The sequence below is a fragment of the Ambystoma mexicanum genome, chromosome 6p (genome assembly GCF_040938575.1).
Source record: "Ambystoma mexicanum isolate Mex_15411 chromosome 6p, UKY_AmexF1_1, whole genome shotgun sequence".
NCBI classification, from domain to species: domain Eukaryota; kingdom Metazoa; phylum Chordata; class Amphibia; order Caudata; family Ambystomatidae; genus Ambystoma; species Ambystoma mexicanum.
In genome coordinates, this window is record NC_090935.1 from 153,619,601 (window position 1) to 153,647,019 (window position 27,419).

At 46.2% G+C, this 27,419-nt stretch overlaps 1 protein-coding gene across 4 annotated transcripts in view; it reads right to left on the reverse strand.

The window, feature by feature from the left end:
- The window catches only part of UBAP1 (ubiquitin associated protein 1), a 391,833-nt gene that overhangs the window by 94,137 nt on the left and 270,277 nt on the right, over window positions 1–27,419 (reverse strand). For all 4 annotated transcript variants that reach the window (XM_069626846.1, XM_069626847.1, XM_069626845.1 and 1 more), the window contains exon 5: window positions 23,885–24,790. In XM_069626846.1, coding sequence (XP_069482947.1) covers window positions 23,885–24,790 — 906 coding nt within the window. The remainder of the gene's footprint in view (window positions 1–23,884; window positions 24,791–27,419) is intronic.

The window sequence follows — 27,419 nt, forward strand, 5'->3', positions numbered from 1 at the left end:
AGGTTTAACGAGTGGTCCGTTGAAAATGAAAGAAAAGTTTCAAGCCATGTGCAGGCAAGCTTTCGCCATGGGATGGACCATCGAACAAGCCTTCAGGTTAGCACTAATCATACAAAAATGTAATGCAAAAAACGTGTTGCCATCTAATATTAGTCCATATTAGAGCAGGGTTTGATCATTTCAATCAGGAGCCATTATGGGTCACTGCAGTTAAACAGGGTATTAATCTAGAGTCGCCACCAAAGCAATAGAACCCAAGGAAGGGGGCATTAACGATCGGGTAATGCCCCAAAGGCAATAGTTACAAGCACAACCAAAGCTTTAAGTGCAGCCCCTGGGGCATTACCTGACCGACCAACCGATAATTCCGCCCTCCCCCTTCGGGGTTCTTTTGCTATTAGTACCCAGATCATCATACCGGGGTAGCATTTTCTCTCGAGTTGAGAAACTATATTGAAACGGTTATGAGAAGAAAAAAAAGAAAAAATGGGATTGGCTACACTTAGTCCCTTCACCCTTTCCATGGCGGCCTGACGAGTAAAGCGAAGGACTCCACAGGACGCAGAGCACTGGAACTGCAGCCGGTGAGTCTTTTGGCCGGGTATGGACCCTGCGAGGGCCAAGCAGAAAGTTAGTAACAATCTGATGGTCCCTCACCGGGTACTAATCGCTAAAAAAAAAAATTAAAAAAAAACAAACACCAAATACACAGCGAATGAGGTCATAGTAAGATAGGGTCAAGCGTGACAAAAATAAATCTTTTCCAGTAACCAAAGGAGTGTGACAAGGCTGCGTTATACACCCCCCTCTACAATTTTCTCTCGTTATCAATGATATCACCATTACTTTATTAAATTCTCTAGTGGATACATCGAACATCAATGGGCAAAAGTTAAGCATCTTTCTTTACACAGACTATGCAGTCCAACTTCACCTTTTGGTTTAAGAAGTGTTTAAAATAATTGTTGATCTAAGAGTGTTACCATATCCATGACTAGGTCTATGATCTGCCATTGAAAATAACCCCCACCAATTAGGTTAGAACTTATTGGTGCTCAGATAGAGCAAGTTTATCATTTCAATTATTCAGGAGTCTGCTTTAATTGCAGAGGAAAAGGGTGCAATCAGATAGTGAAATATCCCCTCATTTTAAAGAGGGGCTCTGGAGACAACATTTCTAAAAGCAAGGTGGAAAGAGTTGTAGATTTACCTCTAGATGGTTACATGGCCAAGGCTCAGCCATCAGCCCTCTATAGCTTGGAACAGTTGGGCCATTCTAGAATGGACAGTCTGGTTACCAGCAAAAACGAAACTTTACAAGAAATAGTTATCCTTACCACAAGGAACACCAAACCTATCCCTCCAATTTGAATTGGGTGTGATGGGTATTGAATATGTTATTAGGGTTAGTCCAGTATGGCTAAAATTGTAGACTAGTAACGAGCTAGATGTCTAGAAGGGAGCAATGCTAGATGTCTTGACTTAAACAATAATGATACTAAACACTGGTTATGGTTTAATCATGTAAAAGAATTTTAAAGATAAAGATGGGACACTTGTTAGGATAGCCCTAAGGAAACTGAACATTGTTCTATGCAATTTGTGAAGGCATACTAGAATGGGCATTCGTGGATGTGACCAATAGATCTCACGAGAAACCACTAGCCAACAAATATTTGGGTACAAAATATATTTAGATTATGAAAACGACCTAAATTGGCTTACTGATCCTTCGGAGAGGAACTTGTATGTAAAAATTTGATTTGGAGCCTTGCCCTTAATGAACTTTACTTGCATTGGAAGGACTAAATAAATAAATAAATAAATAAATAAAAAGAAAAAAATCAAATCATAACCAATGTGCCAGTATCCTACAGGGAACATGCACCATTTTATATTTTGGCAACCTCTGTTGAATGATCTTCGACGAAACTGGCTAATAACATTGTTTAAGCACTTTAACGTTTGCTTTAATTGAAGCACTAGACTTGTGTACTTTGGCTCACAAGGAAATCAGGTTTTTGAACCAGAGCATTGAATAGAAGGCCGAGATTTGTTGGTTACTAATGTCTGTATTTTTGTTATTGATGGTTATCAATGTTATCTCTTGCATTTATCTTACTGGATTTCATGAGGCGATACAATGCATCTTTTTCTGCACGTTAGTTCGATGTAAAGTTTTATGGAACTTGTTTCCAAAATAAAATAAATAAGAAGGAAATCTAGAGTTTGCAGGGACCAGTAGCCAATTGAAAAGGATGAAGGGCTTGGGTAACAGGATCATTTTGATTGCCCCAATCCTTCCAATGGGATCAAGTTTAGCCTGGTCTGCATCATGCAAAGAGTCCTAATTTCGACCAGCTTTAAATGTACTTTCTGTGCAAAGTGCGTCTGTGTGTGTGCGTGTCTGTGCGTGCGTGTCCGTCTCTCTACCATCGTGGATCCCCAAGTATTTAAAATCCTCATTCATCCAGGTGAAGGGTCCCATCGAGATAAGAAAATTATGAAAGAACGGTTGGGGGGGGGGGGTTGGAGCGGCTATCCTGTGGCTATCCTACATAACATTATGTCGATGTTAGTTATAGTGTGAACTTTATGCAGCTCAACTGACTGGCGTTGCGACTCCTCACACATTTAATTCCTATAAATAGAATATAGGCTAACAGTAATTATCCATTTATGGAACTCTGGGTACTACTGTAGGCCTGTACTTCAAACCCAGCTACTGTTTTAAACTGTCAACTGTACTTGACATTTGTATTTTGAGATTCACTACTGTTTGCCACCTCCCTGGATACTTTCACACTAGTGATGTAGGTCGATAATTTTAAAGTCAACTGTACTTTGAATTTAGCAACTGCATCTCGTATTCAGACGTATTTTGAATCTAGCTTTTGTTTTGTGCCACCAACCTGTAACTGTTCCCAGACAGGAATTATGCGCTGCTCCCATCAGCTCTAATTCTGGCCCTTCTCCTCCACCTCCACCACCACCTCCTCCACTCCTCACAGCACTCCACTTATTAGGTCCTCCCTCACTCTCTCACGGCTAGCAGAGACGTCACCCTCCACTAAGGCTCCTCATGGGCCCCCTGCCTCACTTGCACACCTAACAGCGTTAACCCCTTCCCTGCCCACCGACATCTGGGCGTAGGCCTCTGATCACAGACTATGCCAAGCAGCTCCAAAGATAGAGGGGCACTGACGCACCTGAAACCTGCCGACTCCCGAGCCAGATGCTATCCCTCCACCCCTGCTGCCTACTCATTGTTGCACCTCAGGGCAAACACATCCCCTTCATCCCCCTCCCACACCCCAGCCTTCCCAGAACTTCTCTGCCCCACCGACTCAGGCCTCCCACCAGACTAATGCCCCCAGGCTTACCGCACCCAACTCGAACCCCTCCACCTTCACACATACTTGCCTCCTCTCACTCCCCTCATCCACACTGCCATGTCCCACCCTTTGCATCCCTAAATGCTGCCTTGCAATCACCCCTCAATCTGCCGCCCACCAACACACACACAGCCACCAAAAATCCCTTAAAACAGATACTGCACTACCCTGGACCTTTAATCCCTGCACACCTCACCCTACCTCCGACACTCCCCCCTCCACCCCCCATCACCTACACCCTCGCAACCCAGTGAAATCACTCCTCTGCCCATTTTACTGACATCAGGCACTCCCTGCCCCGCTAGATGCTATATCAGTCCATAACAAGACTCCCTCCTGACCTCTCCCCAACCACATTAATCCCACACAACCGTCCCAGTCACCACCATGCACCCACTCACTCCCCATCCCAGCTTCCACCCCTTAAAAATCAGGGATACCACCCCGCTGTACATATATATATACACACACACACACACACTCCCCCCCCCCCCCCTAGGCCCTGACCCCATGAAAACTCTTCAAACACACAGCAAGGACACACCCAGCAATCATCACCACCCTCCCGGAACAGAGACATTGGACCATTCCACAACAACCACACCTCCCAACAACTACACCACACCATGCCTCCCAGACCATCCTCCACCTCACACCGCCATCACCCACAAGGCCACCCCGAGAGAATCTCCGTTCCAGCTTTCACCCACCGCCACACACCACCCAGCCCGGTAACCCTTCCAATGGGCAACCACCCTAGACCTCCCATCCACCCCCCCTCACAGCAAATGCTCATCTTAGCATTTGACTATCTTGCATCCTAATTAATGACAGATTCATCACTAAAAAGCACCACAACATTTATGACTTAATATCCTCTGAAGGCCCAGACATCCTTTTCATCACAGAAACCTAGTTCTGCCAGGAATTCCGGCCCATTGAGCAAGAGGCTGTAGCCCCTGGCTACACAGTTATCACGCACATCAGAACCGGAAGGACAGCCAGACTTGGCATCATCTACAAATCCCACCTCACGATTTCACACTGAGGAACAAGCCTGCAGTGCAGGCTGCAAATCTCTCCTAGTGAAACTTCTCATTACCCACCACTCTTTATCACAGCTTCTTACTCATACACAGACCCCCTGGCTACAAGACATTTTGCAGAATCCCTCAGTGACTCCATAGCAGCCATTCTAGTTACTCACCACTCCCTCACTATGTTAGGGGTCTCAATATTTGGTTTGATGTCCCACATAGCCCCATGACACGACCAATCCTGGAAAACCTGCAAGCCCTCCACCCGACTCATCTGGAATCAGGCCCCACTCACTCTGCAGGCCACACTCTAGATGCAATCTTCAGTTCTTCTGAACTGATCACTATACTCCTGCTCAGACCACTAATCTGGACAGACAACGGTGCCATGTCCTTACCACTTGACAGCGGACCCTCTTCCCCCCCAGGACCATCCACCCACTTCCCACTATGGAACAAAGTCAAAGTAATGTCAGAGTTGGCGACTGCCTACTTGCCTCCCTTTCCAGGCAAGTCAGCTCTCCATTCAGCCACTTTGATCAATGGCTCTCCAAAGCTCTTCCACCTCTTACCACCCATCAGATCCTCCGCCAACATGCCTGTCCCCTCCCCCAGATGGTTCACTGCAACCCCCAAATCCCTCAAAACCCAGAACACCATCCTGGAATGCAGGTGGCGTACAGCCCCTTCACCTCAGAATAGAACCACGTACGCCCAACAAATCTAAAGGGCCGAAATTCGGAATGCCCAAAAAATCTTTCTAGTGGAACCGAATCGCCAACACCCCCAACAGAAGGGAACTCCGCAAGATAATCTCAGAATGCAAAGCCCTTCTTTCCGCATCCTTCGCCCTACCCCACACCCAAGCACTCAGATGTTCTGACCATTTCCATTACATAGCTGTGGATAAAAACCGCACCATCGACTCTAAATTTGCAGCGCTCCCGCCCTGCTCCGTGCCACCCACAACCGGTCTCACAGACCCACCCGCCCACTTTTCTCTACCTTCAGTCACATCTACCAGCCTGACTTCCTTAAACTACTAGCCATCTCCTGAAGATACCCAACCTCAGACTCTCCCAAAAGATATCCTCTCCTCAACCTGTGGCGGCAGCTTTGCAAGAACCATCATTAACACATCCCTCTCTTCACTTCACTTCAGGCACGACAAGACATCTCATCAAACCCCTGCTAAAAAAACTCTCCCTTAATGCCCCCCCTCTACTGGGCAACTACAGAGATATCTCCAACAACCGCTTCAAAGACAAACTAAATGACCGAACAGCTTATTCCCAGCTCTGCTTTATCACTGAACCAAACCTCCTCCTCGACTCTGCCCACTCCTGCTTCAGACCCCCCTATGAGGAACTGAATCATCCCTAGTCCGCACTTATCCTTCTCGACCTCTCGGGAGCATTGGACACCACTGGCCACTGCACCCTCACAGACTGACTCCACTCACTCAGCATCAGGGATGCAGCATTGAAGTGGATATCCTCCTTCCTCTCCAACAGATCCCAAATTACATATATGCCTCCCTTCTCCTTGACTTTGCACCCTGTCACCAACGGAATACCACAAGGTGCCTCTATCAGCCCTGATCTTTAACCTCCATCTAAGCCCCTTCCCCACCACAGTCTGTCTTGCTACAACTACGCACATGACACCCAAATTATCTTCAAGATCCCAAAGGACACCTCCAACCCATCCCCCAAACTCTCCTCAGAAATCGACCACTGGATGACAGCTAACCACCTCCTTCTCAATCCAGGAAAAACTGAAATCATGATCTGCGGAAAGACAACCATCTTCCCCCAACCCACCCCTTGCCCATATTCCCTATGCCTGTCCACCCACCACCAAAACAGTAAAGAGCCATGGATGCAGATCTGACACTATCACACCACATCAACTCTGTGTCATCATGCCATCTACATCTAGGCATTCTCAGATGCATCTCCCCCTACCTCTCAAACCCTCACAGAGTTGCCGCAATCGTGACCATAAGCGTCCCTCGCCTAGACTATGCCACCTCCCTATACCTGGGCACCCCTGTGTCCCAAATCAGAAAACTGAGCCCAAAACACTGCAGCATGGCTCGTCCTGGCACTAGGCCATAGAGGGCACATCACACCCGCCCTCCATGTCCTAAAATGTTCCCCGTCTGGCGACGGTCTGCCTTCAGGGCTATGTGCATCACCCATTGTGCTCTGCACAACACAGGTACATAATATATACAAAATAAACTCACCCCCTACTGACCCAACAGAAACTTGAGATCAGGCACAGCACTCCTCTTGGTCATTCCTTTTGCCAAATCGACCAGAACAGGGGGAGCCTCCTTCTCCGTCCAAGAACCCACAATATGGAATTCTATTACTCTTAGCATTCCCAACAGCGGGACAGGTATTGTGGGGCAATGCATTGCACTTCAAAAGAACCTTGGGAAAACGACACGGATTATCGCACAGGACGACGACCAGGCACCTTGCACCCCTCGCTCATGTTAGGCAAAGCAGGTAACTCTAAAGCAGAGGATGGTGGACCAAGCAGCCATAAGTAATCAGGAAATGGGGTCCTTGTTTTCGTACTAGTAGGAACTAGAGATGGCAACCTCTCACTCTAAGAACCTCTCAGAGGGTGAGTATTATGCATCCATTGAGCACTTATATGGCCTGTGAATCGCAGCACTGCTACTTGTACATGAATGCAACCCAGGAAATGGACATTGTTTGAAGAGTTAATCCATTTGTTCCTTCGCACACCGCACCTTCACACCTTAGCGTAAGGCACGGTCTCACTACACACACATAACACAAACACTATTGCACATTACCTCTGCCATAAGAATAAAGCTGCTTTTAACAGCAGAATTTCGAACTGTAGCTTTCCAGATAACCATCTCCTTAAACACAATCTCCACCTCTCCTCCTCTTTAGCCCACAGTATTCCTCTGCTGCGCCCTTACACATTCCTTTTAGACATGGGTGAATACTAGGGTCTTGGCCCACCCTTGCATAACTTCAACAGAAAAAACTGAGTCCAAGTCATCTAAGGAACCCAGCGAAAAACAACCTCAGCGGCTTTTTAAAAGTGCTGGCACCAACAGAATCCTATAAACGCAGTAAATGCACCATTTGCTCCCAAATGATCAATGGCATCAAACAAATCAAGTTACCAACTGGAAGAATGCAAGACATAAAACAATTTATTAATTGTAGAAGCAAATTTGTAATTTATGCAATACAATTTATCTGTGAAAAGAAATATATTGGCAGTACTACAAGGGAACTCAAGACACGTATACTGGAACATTTTAGAGCAATCAAAAATGGAGACGCTAGGTATCCGATGGCTACACACTTCACCAAAGAACACAGACAATCAAATATTAAGGACGTTACATTTTTCGGTCTTGAAAGAATTGATTAACCAGAAAGAAGAGGAAACAGAACTACTACGAAGAATGGAATCGAAATGGATTTGTAAAATGGACACGTGCCATACTGGTCTCAACACAGAACCAGAGATGGCATATTGGCTTTGAAAATGAACACAAATGACTTTAGTATAATGTTTGAACCATAATTTCTGTCCATCTTTTCCTCTCTCAACTAGAAACATGTAAAGGTGATATGTTCTGTAGTTCTTAAAGGTTTCACATACCACTCATCTAATTGGTTGCACAAACAGCATGTAGGTATAAGTGAATATACAGAATTCACAAATATAATTTGAATAATAATATCAGGATATCATAATAAGCAAATCTCAAGCATTTAGCTGTCAACTTTGAGCAAAAACAGGATCAAATACTAAACATCAAAATTACTTTGTGCCAATGAATACAATAATGGATGAGAATGCAATATTGTTTACTGTCTTTTGCAAACTTGTCTCATAACAAGAGAAATTGGAACTCTAAAATTATGCGCCTCATTTCATTTTAAAAAATGGTCATCACCCATTCTCCTACTCATTTGATGTCACCAAGGCAATATTCTTCATGGTGCCACAATAATTAGCACTTCCAACCAAAATAGAGATTTCATAACATTAAGCTTTAAACTTTTTACAAATCCATGTAACTAAAACATAGCCCGGTGAAGGAATAATCAGTCTAAAATGGCTGCCGCACGTATAACGTCATCGTGGCACGTTACGCGATGACGTCATCACGCGACGTGCACCGCGGCATAAAAATAGAAGGAAACAGCAAGGCCATATTCATCCTGAAACCAAGGATGAACCAAGGCAATCGTACCTTGCTGAGAGGAATACTGGAACTCGCATTTAAGGTAAAACCCATAGCAAACTTCAACAAACTGTATTCTCTGATTTAGAACTCTATTATTTATTTTCTTTAACTTATGGGTCCCACATTGAATGGTGCATTTAACCAAGCTCAAGGGCATATGACAATGCATTACTTACCGTAAAAGCATTTCTGATGGTTGTATCTGCTTAGATTCACATGCTGTGCATAGGTCCGACATCCAGTGGTCACTGCGGAGTATTGCATTTTGTTTTTCGTAGTCGAAAAGGGGACGTCGACAAGGCGTGTCTGTAACACTATCCCTATAGTGACGTGCGTTGTACCCACAATCCCTCACGCGTCGAGGTCCCTCTGTTTGTATTTTTCTGCCCTGAGGGAGCCTTATAGACGTGAGTGAGTACAGAAAAGAGATATAAAGGAAGTCTATGTTCCTTCCATCCGAGCGGGGAGGAAGGGTGGGCGCATGTGAATCTAAGCAGATACAACCATCAGAAATGCTTTTACGGTAAGTAATGCATTGTCTTCTGATGTTTGTTAATCTGCTTAGAATCACATGCTGTGCATAGACTAGCGAGCAGTACCCGGAGTTGGCGGTGGGTTATGAGAAGGAACAGTAGAGAAAAGATGTCTTAATACTGCCTGTCCCACCTGGGAGTCAGATCTAGAGTGTGCATCTAGACAGTAGTGTTTTGTAAAGGTGTGCACAGAACTCCAGGTAGCCGCTTTGCAGATGGACTCAAGGGGAACATTTGCAATGAATGCTATGGAAGCCCCAGTGCCTCGAGTGGAATGTGCTCTTGGCTTGAAGGGTAGTTCTCTCTTAGCAAGAGTGTAACAGAGAGTGATGCATTGAACAATCCATCTAGATATAGTGGATTTTGAGACCGCATCTCCTTCTCTTCCTGCTGCCACCGAGACAAAGAACTGATTAGTCTTTCTCAGTGGTCTGGTTCTTTCCATGTAGAACATGACAGCTCTGCGTACATCTAGTGTATGCAGACTTTTTTCTCCCGAGCTGGAAGGGTTTTGAAAGAACGTTGGTAGTTCTATAGTTTGGTTTACATGAAATTTCGAGATGAATTTAGGTGCAAACCTTGGGTGTGTGCGTAGAACCACTTTATTTTTGTGAACTGTTACAAAGGGGTCTAGTACAGAAAGAGCCTGTAGTTCACTTACTCTCCTAATGGAGGTGATAGCTATTAGGAAAGCAGTCTTAAGGGTGATATCTTTAAGAGTTGCCTTGTGCATGGGTTCGAAGGGAGGGCCCATGAGTCTGGAAAGTACCACATTTAAGTCCCATCCGGGAGCTGGGTTAGCTATCGGAGGGTGTATCCTTTTTACCCCCTCCATGAAGGCTTTGATAACTGGTATCTTCCACCACGACACTTTAAGTTGGGAAGTGGTGTATGCAGAAAGTGCCGCTAGGTGGACTTTAATGGAATTGAATACTAAACCTGAATCCAGTAAATGGGTCAAGTATAGAATAATGTCAGTAGGAGAGCAGTCAACTGGGTTGATGCTAGTACCTCTACACCAGATAACGAATCTTTTCCATTTGCTAGAATAGCAGTGTCGAGTATTAGGTTTTCTGGCTTCCCTGAGGATGTCCATACATCTCTGTGGGAGTTGTAAATGTCCAAATTCTATGATCTCAGGAGCCAGGCTGCTAAGTTCATGGTCTGAGGGCATGGATGCAGTGTCCTGCCCTTGTCTTGTGACAGCATGTTGTACGGGCAGGGAAGTTTCACTGGGGGAGATAGGGACATCTCCATCAAGTGAGCGAACCAAGGTTGCCGTGCCCACATTGGGGCCACTAGTATCATGGTAACCTGCTCCTGGTGCATCTTGTGCACCACTTTGTTGAGAAGGGGAGTCGGGGGAAAGGCGTAAACAAATTTCCCTGACCATTGAATCAACAGACCGTTCCCCTTGGACTGGTTCTGGGGGTACCTGGAGGCGTAACTTTGGCATTGTGAGTTCTCCAGGGTTGCGAACAGGTCTATTTCCGGGAATCCCCATTGCGTGAAGATGTCTAAGACGATGTCTTCGTGCAATTGCCATTCGTACTCTTCGGGCAGGGGGAAGTCTCTGCTGAGTTTGTCTGCTAGCAGATTGAGTTCCCCTGGTACATGTTGTGCTAGTAGGAACATGTTGTGTTTGAGAGCCCACTTCCATATATTCTGGGACAGCTTGGACAGTCCTGGAGAGTGAGTGCCCCCTTGCTTGTTGAGGTAGTACATGGCTGTGGTGCTGTCTGTGAGGACCATCACTGTCTTTCCTTGTAAGTGTTCCTGAAAGGCTTTCAGTGCTTTGAACACCGCTAGTAGTTCCAGCAGGTTTATATGCTTGGATGCTAAACTCGGAGTCCACACTCCGTGTGCCGTTTGATGGGATAGGTGAGCCCCCCATCCTGTAAGGGATGCGTCTGTGGTTAGAGTGGCTTCCACTGCGGGTGTGGCAAAAGTTTTCCCTAATAACAGGTTTTCTTTTGTCCACCACCGTAGCGAGAGAACCAAGGCCTGCGAGACCACCACTAGATCGTCCCATTGTCCGCTGGCCTGACACCACTGGCTGTAGAGCCACTCTTGCATTGGGCGCATGCGCAGGCGCGCGTGAGGTACCAAATAAATACATGACGCCATCATCCCTAGCAAGCGCATTGCTTTGCGTACCGTCACCTCTCGGCCTGCTACATAATGGGGAATTTGAAACAGCATGTTTTGGACCCTCTCGTTGGAGGGGAATACGAGGCCGTCCCTTGTTCGAATTAGAGCCCCTAGGAATTGTTTGGTTTGGCTGGGGTCTAAGCTGGACTTCTTTTCGTTGATGGAGAAGCTCAGTTGGGACAAAAGGTCTACGGTCTTTTGGGTATTGGAGAAGCATGTTTCGTAAGAATCCCCTGTTATGAGCCAGTCGTCGAGGTAAGGGTATACCGGGATGGATAATCTGCGCAGGTGGGCCGCTGCCACTGCCAGTACTTTCGTGAATACCCTTGGTGCAGATGCTATCCCGAAGGGTAGTACTCTGAACTGGTAGTGTTTGTCCTCTATTTTGAACCTGAGGTATTTTCTGTGCGATGTCAACATTAAAATATGAAAGTATGCATCTTTCATGTCCAGTGTTGTCATGTAATCCCCTTGTGATAACAGTGGGATTACCTCCTGTAAGGTCACCATACGAAACTTTTGGGGTTTGACAAATATGTTCGCTGGGCGCAGATCTAATACAGGGCGCATGGTTAAGTCCTTTTTGGGTACAAGGAAGTACACTGAATAAATACCTTCTGTTACCTGTGATAGGGGGACGGGCTCTATAGCTTCTTTCTTCAGTAGTTCTTCCACTTCTTGAAGAAGAATGGAGAGGTGTTGCGGTGTCATGCGCCGGTTCCGTGGGGGTTTGTACTTCGGGGAACCGTTGAACTCGATGCAGTATCCGTGGGCTATGGTGGATAATACCCAACGGTCTGACGTGATTCCCTCCCATGCTGAAAGGAACGATGTTAGCCGGCCCCCGACCGGTGATGCATGGGAGGGGACCCGAATTTTCGGGTCATTTGCTGGTATTGGGCGTGGAACCTCTGGGGCTGGAGCCACGACCTCTTCCTTTGCCACGGCGTTGGCCTCTTTGACTGAACTGGGTGTTACCCTGGTTGGTGGGCCAGTTGGAGCCAGAGTAATATTGTTGTTGTTGGTTCTGCTGCTGTCTTTGGCCACGAAAGGAGCGTTTATTACCATAGCCTCGCCTGTTAGGGGGCCTAGAAATTTGATCAAGAGTTTTGATGGTATCAAACTCTTTTTTAGCATGTTCTAGGGCCTCATCTACTGCTTTCCCAAACAGATGCGTCTGTTCAATGGGTTTATTTATGAGGGAGGCTTGGGTTTCGGGCTTAAAACCTGAATTGCGTAGCCAAACGTGGCGCTTGAGAAGTATTCCCTGCACTAGGGAGCGGCCAGCCGTCTCAGCGGCATCTAGGGAGTTTTTAACGATGCCCTGGTTTACCAGTGTGCCCTCTGATATTATAGCTAGCAGGCGAGAACGCAGAGGTTCAGGTGCTTCCTCTGCTTCGCTGCGCAGCTTGTTCCACTGTGCATCTGCGTAGCTAGCTAAAAGTGAGTTGTTATTAGCAATTCTAGTGGAGAAGGCGGCGGAGGTCGTGATTCTCTTCCCCAGTGCGTAGAGTTTTTTGCCTTCTTTGTCTGGAGGTGCTTCACTAGTGGATAGTGGCACCCCTGCTCTTTTTCTTGTGTTGGTAACCACAAGGGAGTCCGGAATAGAGTGTCCTCTGATGTATAAAGGGTCAGAGGATGAAGGGCTGAAGAGCTTTTCTATTCTAGGGTTGACCCCTCTTACTAGAGCTGGGTTAGTAAGGGAAGGAGAAATTCTTCTTTTAATAGAAGCCAGGAGAGGAATAGATTGGCTAACAGGGGCTTTTTCTTTGATGACTTTTTCTACAAAGTCGATGTCTGGAAGAGTTTCCCCTGTATCAATCTCAAAATGCGCTGCTGCCTTGCGCAATAGTGCATTGAGGGAAGGTTGGTCATCTATGGGAGAGGAGTTCCCATGTGAATCCTTGAGAGGAGAAGGGAGAAAGGCATCAGGGTCTGAATGTACTGATGGGGATTGCCAAGGCTGCACTGACGGTGAATGCCAGGGCTGCGAGGTAGCTGTATCCTCTTCAAACCCTGTAGGAGTGGTGTAAGGATCTTCTTCGAAGCCCTCTTCCTCAAGTTCTACCTCTTCTTCTCCACCCAAACACTCCTCATCTTCTTGGAGGTATTGCTCCTCCTCAGTGAGGTCAACCAGCCTAGGAATCTTGACTCTAGGGTCATCCTGTGGCCATTCTCTTTGTCTTTTGTGAGTGGGTGGGTCTTGGTTTCCTAGAAACCTTTCCATTTTCTCCATGCAAGAATGGAGTCTTTCAAGGGTCTCATGGGGTACCCCTGAATAGTCTAGAGGGGGAAAATTAGTGTTTTCGCCTTCGAATCGTTTCGAACGCTCCCACAGCGTCGACGAGAGGTTCCCGTCTCCTTCTGAAAAGCCTTCAGGTAGTTCGGAAGCGTCCTTTGGAGAAAGGGGCAGTTCCTGGCTACTTTTGTGTTTTTTCGACGCGGTATTCGACGTTTGTTTCGTCGTCCGCGTACGTTCGTCTTCGGCGACAATTCTCGCTAGGCTCTCGGCCACGATTTTGTCCGTCGAGGGCTTTGGTGTCGACGTTGTGTGCGTTGCGCGTTGTACCTCGACGGTCGCTCTATGGAGCGTTGCGTCGGATGTTTTTGGGGTAGCGCCCGTGTTAGATGGAAGCCCAATCGCTGGTCGCGGCTGCGTTTGCGGGTGGGGCTTGTGACCTTTACGGTCTGCGGTAGACGCCGGAGTGCCCTGCGTCCCCTTCGGCGCTGATGGATCCTTCGTTCTCGACGAAGAAGAGCCGTGGGTAGTGTGTTTAGCCTTATGGGGTTTGTGTGCGTCCTTGTCGCCGGGGTGTTCATCCCCATAAGCAGGGCGTGAGCCGAGCCCGTCGGGGCCGGGGACGGACGACGAGGAGCGTGAGCGCTCCTTCTGGGGGTTCATGACTTCCGTAACGGACGTCGAGTTATCGCACTCCTCGTCACTTTCAGTAACAGCGGCAGCGGGTGAGGAAACTGACTTCGACATCGCGTAGTCTGCCCACCTCTTAACCCTACGTTCTTTAAGAGTCCTGGGTTTTAAGAGCTTGCAGGCTGCGCAGCTGTTCTCTATGTGATCGAGGGGTAAGCAACGATTACAGAGCTTGTGCTTATCTTTCCAAGTATATTTGCCCCTGCAGCGTGGGCAAAACTTAAATGGTGTCCTCTCCATAGCTGAGGCAATAATAGCTGGCGATAACAACCCCAAGGGAAAGAAAAGGGAGAAAGAAAGACATTCTCAAAGAGAAGAGACAAAGTTCTAACCCCCACTCTCCCTACTGTAAGTTGGCCGTCGAGGCCAGGCCACGTGTTCGGCAGCGCCGAAGGATCTCCTCCGCTCTTCCTCTCCGTCGAAAATAGTTCGGCGGAGAAACAGCTTCGCAGCTAACGTCGAGGGGGAGGGATCGTTACCAGTATATTAAGTTATGACAAAAGGACCGAGGTCCGTGGTAAGTATAGCAATGTCTCTCTAGGAGCTCCGCGAAAGGCGACCAGAAACTGGGCGGAAAAAAACAATCTGAGGGACCTCGACGCGTGAGGGATTGTGGGTACAACGCACGTCACTATAGGGATAGTGTTACAGACACGCCTTGTCGACGTCCCCTTTTCGACTACGAAAAACAAAATGCAATACTCCGCAGTGACCACTGGATGTCGGACCTATGCACAGCATGTGATTCTAAGCAGATTAACAAACATCAGAAACATGTTTGTATTTATTTTATTTGTATAGCGCAAACCAGGCCCGTAGGCAACCGGGCGCATATCTTCAAACAATGGTTACAGCAATACACAAGCATACGTAATAGATACAAAATGTACAGGCACATATACAGAGCATAGGCATACAGGATCAAATGCAAATTAAACGGGTATACATAACTCTGAGAAGTCAGCTATTCAGAAGGTATTTGGACGTCTGATGTGGCTAACCAGCATTTAACCTTGAGTTTGAATAGGTTGAGAGATGAGATTTCTAATAGAGAGAGGTACAGTGTTCCAAAGTTTGGCTGCCAATACGGGGAAGCTAACCCCACCAGCTGTTTGGAGCTTGAATCTAGGGATGGCAAGGCTTTGATTATGGGCCAATCTGAGTGGCCGTGGCGGGATGTATTGAGTGAACCACGAAGCTAGGTAGGTAGGGGCTTGGTTGTGTAAGCATTTGTAGGTAAGGGCAAGTGATATGAGTGAGATCCTTTGGGAGACTGAAAGCCAATGATGGTTCTTCCTAGTTTCAGAGATGTGTGCTGATCTAGGGATGTTGAGGGCTGCTCGAATGGCGTTGTTTTGAGTAATCTGGAGTTTGAGGTTACACTGGTTGTTGCCTTGGTACAGTGCATTACAATAGTCCAGTTTGGACATAACCAATGTCCTGGCGAGAGTGGTGCAGTTATGCGAGGAGAGGAATGGGCGGAAGGCTGTGAAAAGCTTACATGTGTAAGCTGATGCAGAAGCAACTGCATTGGTTTGTCTGTGAAGTGAGAGTGTGGAATCTAAGTGGATTCCCAGGGTTTTTGGATCTCTGGATACTTTGATTTGCCATCGATATTAAAAGAGCTGGACAAGGGGTTCAACTTGTTGAGCCTTTGTTGAGTGCCTATGATGAGGAGCTCTGTCTGATCATTGAGAGAGCTCATGTTGTGCCATCCAGGCTTGGATGACCTGATAAATGTCCTTTAGTGATTTTGAGTTTACAACGTAGTCGCCTGTGATGGGAATGAGACTCTGGGTGTCATCGGCGTAATTGGTGTAGGTGACACCCAGATAGTCCAGCACATCAAATAGGGGTTTTGTGAATACATTGTAGAGGGTGGGTGATACACATGACCCTTGTGGGACCCCACAGGGGACTGGCGCTGGGTCAGCTGAGGAAGTAGGGGAGAAGACTCATGTGTCTATTGTCTAGAAATGACCTGATCCAATTGGTGGCGTTATCAGAAAAGTGGGCTGCTGACTTTAAATGTTGACAAAGAATTTGGTGGTTGACCAGATCAAAGGCAGCCGTTAAGTTCAATAGGAGTAGTAGTGCCAATTTGCCGTTATCTTTTAGGTCCTCAATTTGGGTTTTGAGGTCTAAGAGGGCTGTTTCAGTCCCATGTTTGGGTCTGAAGCCGGATTGTCTGGTGCCTAAAAGTTTGTTCGTTTCCAGATATTTCTGTATCTGAAGGTAGGCTGCTCCGTCTAGTATTTTTAGAAGAAATGGGATCGTAGTAATGGGTATATAGTTGGTTGGGGTCTGCGGATCTAGTGTCGGTTTTATTAAGAGGGGGATAACCCAAGCATCTTTCAAATTGTTAGGGACCACTCCCGATTGGAATGAGGCATTGATGAACGTGGTTATGAAAGGAGCGAGGTCATGTGCCGATTCCTTAATGATCGGTGCCGGCCTGGAGTCGCCATGGCAGTTTGACGGTTTTAAGGTACTAATGATTTTTTCAACCTCAGCGATGTTAAGAGCCGCGAAGCTGAATGGCTTGTGGAAAGGTGGGATGGTCTTTTTAGGTGGCATAGTTTTAGTAGTGGGGGAGGTGTGGAGGGTATTTTGTTTGGTGTTTATTTTAGCATGCAGAGTAGTAATTTTATTGAGAAGTGCGTTTTGGATGTTATTGCACCAGGCAAAGGGGATTCTAATTCTTTGAGAATTTTAAATAATTCTTTTCTGTTGGATTCAGCTTGAGATATACGTTGGTTATATGTCTCTTTTTTGGCTTGGAGTATGGCCTCCTTGTAGTTAGTGAAGTGATGAGAAGGGAGTCTTTGTTGGCCATGCTGGGATTGCTTTTCCAGAGAGCTTCGGCCTTTCGCTTTTCTTTACGCATAACTCTAAGCTGCAGGGTGAACCATGAGTTCAGGTGGGATCGTTGTTTGGCTTTGCATATTTTGAGAGGGGCTATATTCTCTATGGCATTGAGTATGGTAAGGTTGAAGGTCTCTACTAGGATGGTAGGGTCCTTATGCTGCTTGGCACAATTTTTAAGGATAGGGAGGATGAGAGGGAGCAGTTTGTCCCTAGTGATGTCCTTTTTGTTCCTGGTGGGTATAGCCGGGGCTATGGTAGGTTTAGTCTGTGGGTTGGTGGCTGGTAAGGGGAAGGTGATGATATGATGGTCGAACCAAGCGCAGGCGGAGTTGGAGGTGATCATGGTGTTGCAATTGAGATCAGATATCCAGTCCAATGTTCTGCCCTTGTTGTGGGTGGGTGCAAGAATGCGTTGTTGGAAGTCTAAGTTGCCAAGGGTAGCGGCAACCTCAGTGGCCATATGTTCCTTAGGGTCGGCGAGGCCCAGATGGAGGTCACCTAATAATAACACCTGCGAATTAGGCTTAGTGTTAGCAGACAGGATAGATGTAATATCTGTGAAGGACCCAAGGGGACCTGGGGGTCTGTATATGAGATGTAATGTTGCTGTGTTGGTAGGTGAAAGGGATAATTTCACTGATAAGGATTCTGCCGAGCTGAGTTGGGAATTGGTAGTGGTTCTCATAGTGATATTATCTTTGTGTATAAGTGCAACTCCTCCGCCTTTACACAGGTTAGAAAGGTGATCATTTCTGATGATGGAGTAACCATTAGGAATGGCTAAGGTGAGAAGAGGGCCAGAGGCAGCATGTAACCAGGTTTCGGTGACAGCTAAGAAGTCGAGGTTTTGGACGGTGATGAGGTCAGCAATGTCGAGAGCGTGTGCTGTGAGGGATCTTGCATTGATAAGAGCACCCTTGAGCGTTGTGATAGGGGTGGGGGGGGGGGTTGGATCTCATTGGTGAGTCGTGATGTATATAGGTGATGTGGCTGCGCTGCGTGCAAGGTGCACGAGGTAATCTAGATCTGAGTCTGGTGTTTCTAGATTGTAGTGTACACGGTTGGTTGGTTGCAGGTTTAGTGGCAAAGTGTTGGAGCCACAGAGCCCGATCATTAAGGTACGGGTTAATTGAGTGGTCTGCGCAATGATGCATGATAAGGAAATGTGTGGAGAAGTCGTCGTGGGTGGGGCAGTGATGAGTCCTGACAATGTTGGTGGAGGGAGTGCCTAGGGAAGAGATTGAATACCCTATGATGATTAGGTGGATAAGGTGGAAGCAAGCAGGATGCCACAGCTGCACGACGTGGTCTAGTAGTTCGGAAACCGGGTAGGTTAAAAGACGGTCGCTTACTGGCGTGGTAGTTATCAGGAGGATAGTTTACAATGGGGGCGCCTGTATTCGAAATCACTGAATGTATCAAGATGCATTAGTGTGACAAGTTGAGAAGAGTGCAGTGGGGCACCTAGTTTTGAAATCTCAGTAGGGGCACAAATGCACTGAGGTCACACATTGACTGGGGTACAGCAGGGCAACTAGATTCGAAATCTCAGTAGGGGCAAAAATGCACTGAGGTCACACATTGACTGGAGTACAGCAGGGCACCTAGATTTAAAAATCACAGTAGGGGCACAAATGCACTGAGGTCACACAATGACTGGGGTACAGCAGGGCACCTAGATTCGAGATTACAGTAGAGTGCACAAATGCAGTGAGGTCACACAATGACTGGGGTACAGCAGGGCACCTAGATTTGAGATTACGGTAGGGTGCACAAATGCAGTGAGGTCACACAATGACTGGGGTACAGCAGGGGACCTAGATTCGAGATTACAGTAGGGTGCACAAATGCAGTGAGGTTGCACTTTGAATAGGGTACAGAAGGGACACGTGGATCCGAGGACATGAATAAGGGCGAAGGTGGCACAGTAATCGCGCAATATGACAGGTGTGCACTTGGGTGACACGGTTGAGTAGAGAGCAGTGTGTATCACCAAGGTTTAAAAGTGCATACAATGGGGCGCAATATCACGGGTCAAACTCTGAATGCAGTATGGTACATTAGTACGCAGTACCAAAGAATGCAGTACCTAAATTTGAATATCAGCACATTCAGTAAGGTGCAATGCCTAGCCCATTAAGTATTATGCAGTACCTAGAATCGAATATCAGCTAGGAAGGCCATGGCTAATGGTATAGGCATCGTGAGAAGCACAATCTGTTAGCCTTTAATTAGGGTGGCCGGGCTAAAGGTAAATCTAGCACGGGTGAACAGCAGTTAAATCAAGATAGATCGCGCCTAGGAACGGCTCTGAGCGTGAGGCCTTGGAGAGTAGATTAGCATACATGGCAGAACGTACAAAGTACCTTAAAGTTTGCATGCAGGTGCATGGTGGTCGTCGTGCAGCGATTCCGGCCCACGGCGTGGAACTGGGACAGGGCACTAGCCTTTGTACGGCAGCCTTCGTGTAGGCGGCCGGCTACGCCTGCCGGCGGTTGATTGGCTGGCTTTGGCTTGAAAGCAGCCAATGGTGAAGCTCCAGGAAGCCTGGATGCAGTACAGCGAGGGGCGAAATGCCTATGATGTGGGAGCGGCCATCTTGGAATGGCAGCCGTAGTGATCGCGGCTTAGACAAATGCCTTTTTCAATAAATTACACGCATATCGTGCGACTGCAGCAGGCAGTGGGCATCAAACTAACAGGGAGACGTGGGCGCATGAGTCCGCGCTATTTCGGTGTCGGGGATTCTGGAGCATAGCGAGCGGAAGAAAGGTGCCCAATGGCCTACCTCGGCGTGTGGGGAAGCTCCTGCTTCACTTCCCTGGAGGGACACTGTTCTTTGGTAAGCCCTAGGTGGACCATTCAAATGCCATCTATATAGGCAGCCTATTTAAATTGATTTTTTGTACAAAACAGTACACATATCCTTATACATATAGGAAATAATACTTAACAGCAAGCAAAACACACTACAGGAGCTCTGTGCATCTGTTTTACAGACTTTAGAAGAAAAAACACAAATTGGAATATAACGGTTAAAAGTGAAAGACAAGTACGAATGACCAATAATAATCAGGATCAAGACGACTGTGATAAGGGTGAGTGCATGTCCTCTTCCAGGTAGATATGTTAAAAACTGGTGGTTTATTATATTTTTTGTTCAAGTTAACAAAATTAGGGTGATGCTGGAAATGCATCTGAGGGACAGGGCCTCCGTATCCTTGTCCTTTATTGCTTTTTATCGTGTGTTCTGTCGTGTTTTCCGCGCAGGAGTTCCTGTGGGACTCCTGGCGGTGCAGCTCTCTCTTTTGGTTTGGTGAACGGACCCGTGGGATACCCTTATGGCACCCATGGGTGGGGGTACAACCCTGTGCCCCTGGTGTATGTTTTTGGGCACCTGTGGGTGGCCCACAGAGCAGGGTATCGACTGGTGGCAGCTCCATGCTGAATTTGACAGGTGTGCGGAGTATCCTCCATTTTGGGATACCCCGGCCCTGCCATTGGGATAAGTTGATTCCTGATGGAAAACAAGATGGCCCCGGTGGCCTCTTGCTTTCTATTACCCATTACCTTGTTTTCCCAAAGTCCTGGGAAACCCTGACTCTGTCCCTTCCCCCTGACTGGCTGTTGGATGGAAGAGCCATATATGGTGGTGTTGTGAAGGCCCGGCCAGACTAGCTGGAGCCTTCCCGGTGATGTATGTTGTGGGTACCTCCTGTGGGTGGGACCCGGGTGAATAGAGTGTGTGATGAATATGCATTCTGTGTTGTGGATGTCTATTATCTGGTGGTTGACACAATGACTGAGAAGGCCTGCCCGAAACCGGTATGAATGCAGCTTGGAGTGTTGAATGGGTGGCTACTTCTCCCAATACACATAACTTGTTGCGAGTGTCTGGAGAGAAGTGAATGGCCCGAATACCTTGTGTGCCTGATTGGCTGCCTGACTGCATGAATGCCCTAAGTTGTGATTGGATGCTTGAGTGTGACCCAGCGGAATGAATGGGAGATCAACAGTATATCTGGGGACCTCTCACTGCTAGGAATCGTGTTCAGAAGCTGAAGTCCACTACGACGAGTAACTTAACTGGAGTAACTGAAGCTTAACTTTGAAGCCCTGCTGGACGAGAAGAATTGCTGTTGCTCTCCTTCTCAATCTGAAAGCTGCTGTGCCTCCAAGGACTGACCCAGAGAGGACCTGGTAAGGCGCCCTCTTCCCGAGCTACGAGGGACCATCGTGCACAGCTGATCTTTGCCAACGCTCCCTGGTAGACAGACCTTCGACAGGCTGCCGACCCGATACAGGGACTGATGCGGAACTCCAAGGAGAAGCGCCCGGCCGTGCTCCCGTTTGCCTAAGAACTTCAATTAATCATCGGACGCTCTCGTCTGCATCGTCACCCGCTTGTCTCCCGCTGGAGAAGGTCCGACCGTCGACGCGCTGAGGAGCATCCACCGGTGGGTTTCCCCCCACCTAAAGACCACAGAGACGCGGATGACTTGACGTCCTTGCTGGGCCACAGTCCATCTCTTTGCTGTCCAGAACTATTGTCACCGATGTGCCCCGCACGCCTCTTCCTTGCAAGACGCCAACGCTCTGTCGACGAGCACCGCTAGGAACGAAGCTGCCACTTCACGGCCGTAGTTCAACCTGTTCACCGTCGGACATTCGACAACCCGTGACTCCTGCTTTAAAGGGAGGGCACTCAAGATGGGCCATCGATTCCCTGACACCGAGTTCCTCGACACCTCTCGACGATCCGTGGCTCCTGCCTTAAAGGGAGTCACTCAAGAAGGATCGGTCGACGCATCGTCGGAGAACTCTACTCCACCAGGTATATTGGGGGGGGGGGGTAAAACCTTAATAGGAGGAAGACAGACTATTGAACATTATATGGACTGGGCTTGTGCGATATATCTTTATTTACAGGTTGCCCAGGTGGGGGGGATCTCCACACAGAACTGCGCCTAGTGGTAGGTGTCGGCATTTTGCCTACTGTTTCAACCACCTTGCGTTCCTTCCTATCTCTATTGCTGGTTTCCTCGTTATTGATCTGTGTGACATTTTAACCGTACAGTTGATGCACTTTAATGAGATTCGATAACATTGGTGGTACCACTTTAGAATTGTATATATTTATCATTATTGACTTCCGAGTACAAAGTGCGTTATTGTGATCGTGTACATACCTTTGAATATTAATTATATAAAGACTGTTTTCAGTAATACAGTGTGTGGACATTCCTTTGCGGGGGTTCGGGGACTACACTGTACTTAAGAACCAGCCTGCATCACCTCCTGAGAAGCTAGGCCTCGATTGCTCGACCACGTACCAATAATAGAGAATCTTGGCTGGGGTCCTCTGTGCCTCTCCTCTACCATATAGAGAGCGGAAGTACAGACACTCCCTACCAGTCTTTACAATTAGAACATGTGGTTTTGATTTTTTGAAGAACTATAGCTAAAGCTATGGGGAAATACGTGTTGGGAGATAATTTAATGCTACAAGGGAGATAATCCAATATTATGGTGCAAGAATTCTGAATGTATGATTTAAATACATGGAGCATCCAGAAACTACACTACATAAATTAATCAAATCATCGTGATAAAGTGACTGTCATTTTTGCCTGGGGAGCGCACCACTAAGGAGGACCTACTCTACATTACATACTGCTAATGTTAGACTGGTCTACACATTTCTCCTAATGTGCCCATGACATCCAATGTACTACTTGATTACACAATACAATAGCAGAACGCCAGCTTCTGAAATCGCAGCGCTCAGCACATGCCAGTGTCAGTTTACTTCCCCACCAACCCCCACCCACACATTTCTCTGTGGCATGGATTATTAAAAAAACATTTACAGAATTACAAAAAAAGAAAAGAAAACCACATTTAACACATAGGATAATCTATAAAACTCCCAATATTGTAGTTAATTTCTGGATAAAAACAAAACCTGGTCCCATACACATTTGGAAGGCAGAATCAGCGAGATCTGTGCACCGTTTAATGAACATAACCAAACCATTTCTGTGTGCAAGATTTCCAAGTTATTCACAAAAGACCAAAAAGGTCTATTGTGATTGATAACATATGAGAACAATTGATAAGTGTCTAAACATTTCAATTGAGTTCTTACAGTTTGTCTATATAGGTGGCAGCCACACATTAATTTCACTCTTGCTCCTAAAATAGGACGTTTCCAGTAAATGTAATCGAAAATTCATAAAGAACAAATGTAGTCCTGGGATGTGGACAGGATTAAAGCATACTAGGCACCAGTCACATGTCTGTTACCCAGCTGGAGCTTAGAACTATAACACACAAGGTCTTTCTAGAGCAAAACAGTCAAAGTAATTAGAAAATTCGGAAACTGTAAAACAGATTTCTTCTCCCATCCCCAATTCCTGACTGGCTCAAAACCTCATGTGACATTACCAAACTGGCAAGATATACCTTGGGGCATGACCGTGACAATATACTATATTTGACAGCAGCACGGTCTGCCTTCTTAAATTGACAAAGGCCGAACGGTTTGTAGTATCACAATCTGGTAATTTGCAGGCAAGATGGTTATTTGTTATTAAAAAGTAAAACAATTACAACTTAATCTAAATGCTTCAGAAGCATAAGGGAAAGATTGCTTTAGTGAAAGAGGACTGTAATCCTTAGCATTGCACAACAAAGAAACTGAACAGCCTTACCGTTGCACCTGTGTTTTGAGATGACAATTTGGATGACAGAACGGGCATCCTAGAGGACAATGAAGAAGTTGCCATTACACTGTCCAAATGTAAAGTGGAAATGCCTAGCACATGGTGCCCATTCAGTTTGTTAATACTGTCCTGGGAGCAGCTCTTTAAGGATCCCAACAAAGTGCCGTTGGGCAGGCAATTAGTGCTGTGGAAAGTGCTTGAGAGCTTGGTTTTCTGGTCCCCCTCATCAGAATCCAGCTTTGGAAAAGAGAGGGATTTTATATTGCTGACTGTAGTATTGGGAGAAAGGGACACTTTGGAAGACACAGGCATATTTTCACAGTTTTCAAACTGTGGTAAAGTGACAAAGCCATTTGGTTTGTGTAAGTGCTTGAAGTCCAAGGCTGGTCTTTTAATGGACACCAAATCTTCCTCATCCTTGGCATCAGAACCCAGTCCTGCTTCGGAGCCTGCATGGGGCAGACCACTGTCCAAGTGAGGGTTTGCAACAGGTCGAATATGAATATCCAAAATGTTCTTCAGTTCCTCTTTCTCATTAATAGTTTTTAATTCCAGTTTATCAAATGGGTCTTCCTCGCACTCAAAGTCTGCTGGGTTAAAGCCAGTGTGGATATGAGGTGGACTCAAAACCTTCTGTTTTATGGCACTGTGAGCAGGGGTTGGGGTCAGAATGTTGTTATGGTGTATGTTTGCATGGACAGGGTTAATGGGAGGTGGCATAGGCTCTGAACTGCTTCCTTCAGAGAATGCATGCTCCTCAGTGTAGCAGTTGGTGCTGGATTCATCATGGGTAAAAGCCCTTTCGACTTTAAGCTCTGCTTCTTTTTGAGCCTCTTTGATTTGTTTGATTTCTTCAGCCCACTCAATTGTCTTTTTTTCCAGGGAAAAGTCATACTGCACAAAAAAAAAAGGAACAAGCAAACAGGTCACAATCACTGGGTAGTTTATGCACACAGTTCAATTCATGCCTACAATGATCAATGTGCGACTTCATGATCTTTGCGCACAGTCCAGCCACAATGAAATTGCAAATGTAAGTGTGCCATATATTTTTAATTTAGCCATTACACCTCGGGAGCTGCCATTCAAATTGCAGACTTTGTTCTAAAAATGCGGATATAGAAAGCAAGTTCTATACACCATAGAACTATGTAACTGCACTACCAGGGGACCATCAGTCAAACATGTACAAATCAGTGTGTTGAATTTACTTTCAGCATGGAAATAGTTTTCAAAGTAATTATCTTGTTCTACACATAAAGGATGCCATAACTGATGCAATACGAACCAGTGTTGCCCTCTCCATTTAATCCATGTAGGATCGTTACTACGAAGAGCTCTAAAATGGGTTTGTTGCCTCACAATGCTACTCATCGAATCTCATATCAGTTAACACATTACACCACTAAAACACGGTTGCCAAGACTGCATTCGACATCAGAACCTTGCATTAAGATCAGGCATCTTATTGTGTTTGCAGAAATCTGGGTTTGGTTAAGAAAGCAACAATATTCGCTACAGAAACTGAACGCACCCTTGAAAAATGCGAAGAGTAAGGTTAATTGATTGGTGTAAAGGTATGTTGAAGATACTCAGCCAATTTCTAGGTAGGTACTGAGCTGGAGTCAAGTCCGCTGCCCAATACACGTGACAACCCGAGTGCGTCACTGATAAAACATCAAGCACATCTACTATTGCCCGACACTTTACTTTCTATTTTAAGAAATGCTTGCCTTGATGCAGTACTACAGATGTTTTAGCTTATTTTGGAAAGTTTTGTTGAGCTTGTTAATTCATCTCGTTTGTGCCTAATGAACAGGATAGATTCAATCGTTGCAATCTTGTGTCAAGAAAACAGCCTCCTCGAGTACTAGTGTGTATTATCCAGCAACCTTTGTCTCACACACGTACTACTCATAACAACGGCTGTACAAGTATACATTTGTATCAGTAAGCACTGCAGTATATATAGTTGGCACGCCTGCTTACAAACGGGTGTGGAGCTTGAATGCAGAATGTGGATAGCTTCACAAATTCACAGTGCACAATCTTTCAGAGTTTCTTCGATCCAACCTTGAATTGAGAAATGCACAAAACAATCTACAATACCTCAAAGTGACCTCTGCACAGTGCGATCAAAGAGGCCCTTCATCAAAAAAGCACATTTCACTATGTGAAGAATCCAACAAGATTCAAAGATGTTCTGAAGCATCAAATAAATGTTAACTGTCTAGTAAGGATGGTATCATCCCATAATTCTGCGAAAAAAAATGCCGAACAAGGAAAAAAAAGCGAGGTGCACATTTCCACGCAAATGTGTGTGTGTGGTGGAGGGATATTTAGGGTAATACAAAATATAAGGAGTATGGGAAGGGGGCGTCTTCCCCCCATATCATTGAGAGTACATGTGTGGGGGAAAGAAAATTCGGCATTTTCGTGTTTGGTTTTTTTGGTGCAATAATCACACACATTTATAAGAAATAGTAATCTTCTTGATGAATCTTAAAACAGCAAAACTGCCTCTTTATGCAGTGCAAATAACAGAGTATTCAATCAAATCTCACTTACCATGGGACACAAGGCAGGCAGAGGTCCCCTTAATCGTGGATGCATTTCGCAGCACATACATTCTCCAAACCAATTAACATTAAAACCAGTGCATCATTTGCATAATTTACAATGAAACCCATTACACAGGTTAAAATAGATGCCATCATTTTAACTCTTGCGTCCCAGACTTGATTTTAAAGAGGAATAAAGTTCTTCAGAGTTTAAATCGTTATTATTCACAGACTTCCTTTCACAGTATCTTTAGGAGTTAGCAATGTTTTTTAGCTTTATAAGACTACAGGGTTTTGGAAGGGTTTTTATTTTTCCCCAATTCCTAGGAATTTGTGATTGTTTTTATCCCACATTTAGTTGTTTAGTTTGTGGAACACAAGGCTTGTTACGAAAACAATCCATTACAGACTTTGGTATGAAGGAGGCGTCTCCTTGGAGGAAGATAAATACTGTGTCTCAACCCACGGAATCCCCTCATTCCCCTGGGCCCTTTCTCCTCCCAGGTGACCCTCCCACAGAACACCTCCCCAAGGGTCAGGATCAGAAAGTTTCTGCCTTTCCCCTAGCCACCTTGGAGGAGACTTTAGGCAGGGGTCTAGTGAGGAATTCGTAGGATTCATCAAACCTGGAAGAGCTGGTTACGTGTTCCGTATTGAAAGCAAGCAACGGGGTATGCAGGAGACCCAGCTGGGTGGTGTGGAGATCCAAGCACAGCCTGAGGGATGAACTCCCTTGTCCCAGTGGGAACAGAGATACCACTGACCACCAGAGAAGGGTATGTGGCCTGCAAACAAATCCAGAGAGAATCGGAGGGAATCTCCCTCATGCTGGGGGGTCAAGTAAAGCCGCTGACCACAAGCGAAGGGTCGAGAACCCTAGAGCAAACACGTAATGCTAGTCATCTTCTTTGTGGCATTACCTGGGAGTAAAGCAATCCAGGTCTGACAAATCAAAGTAGTAG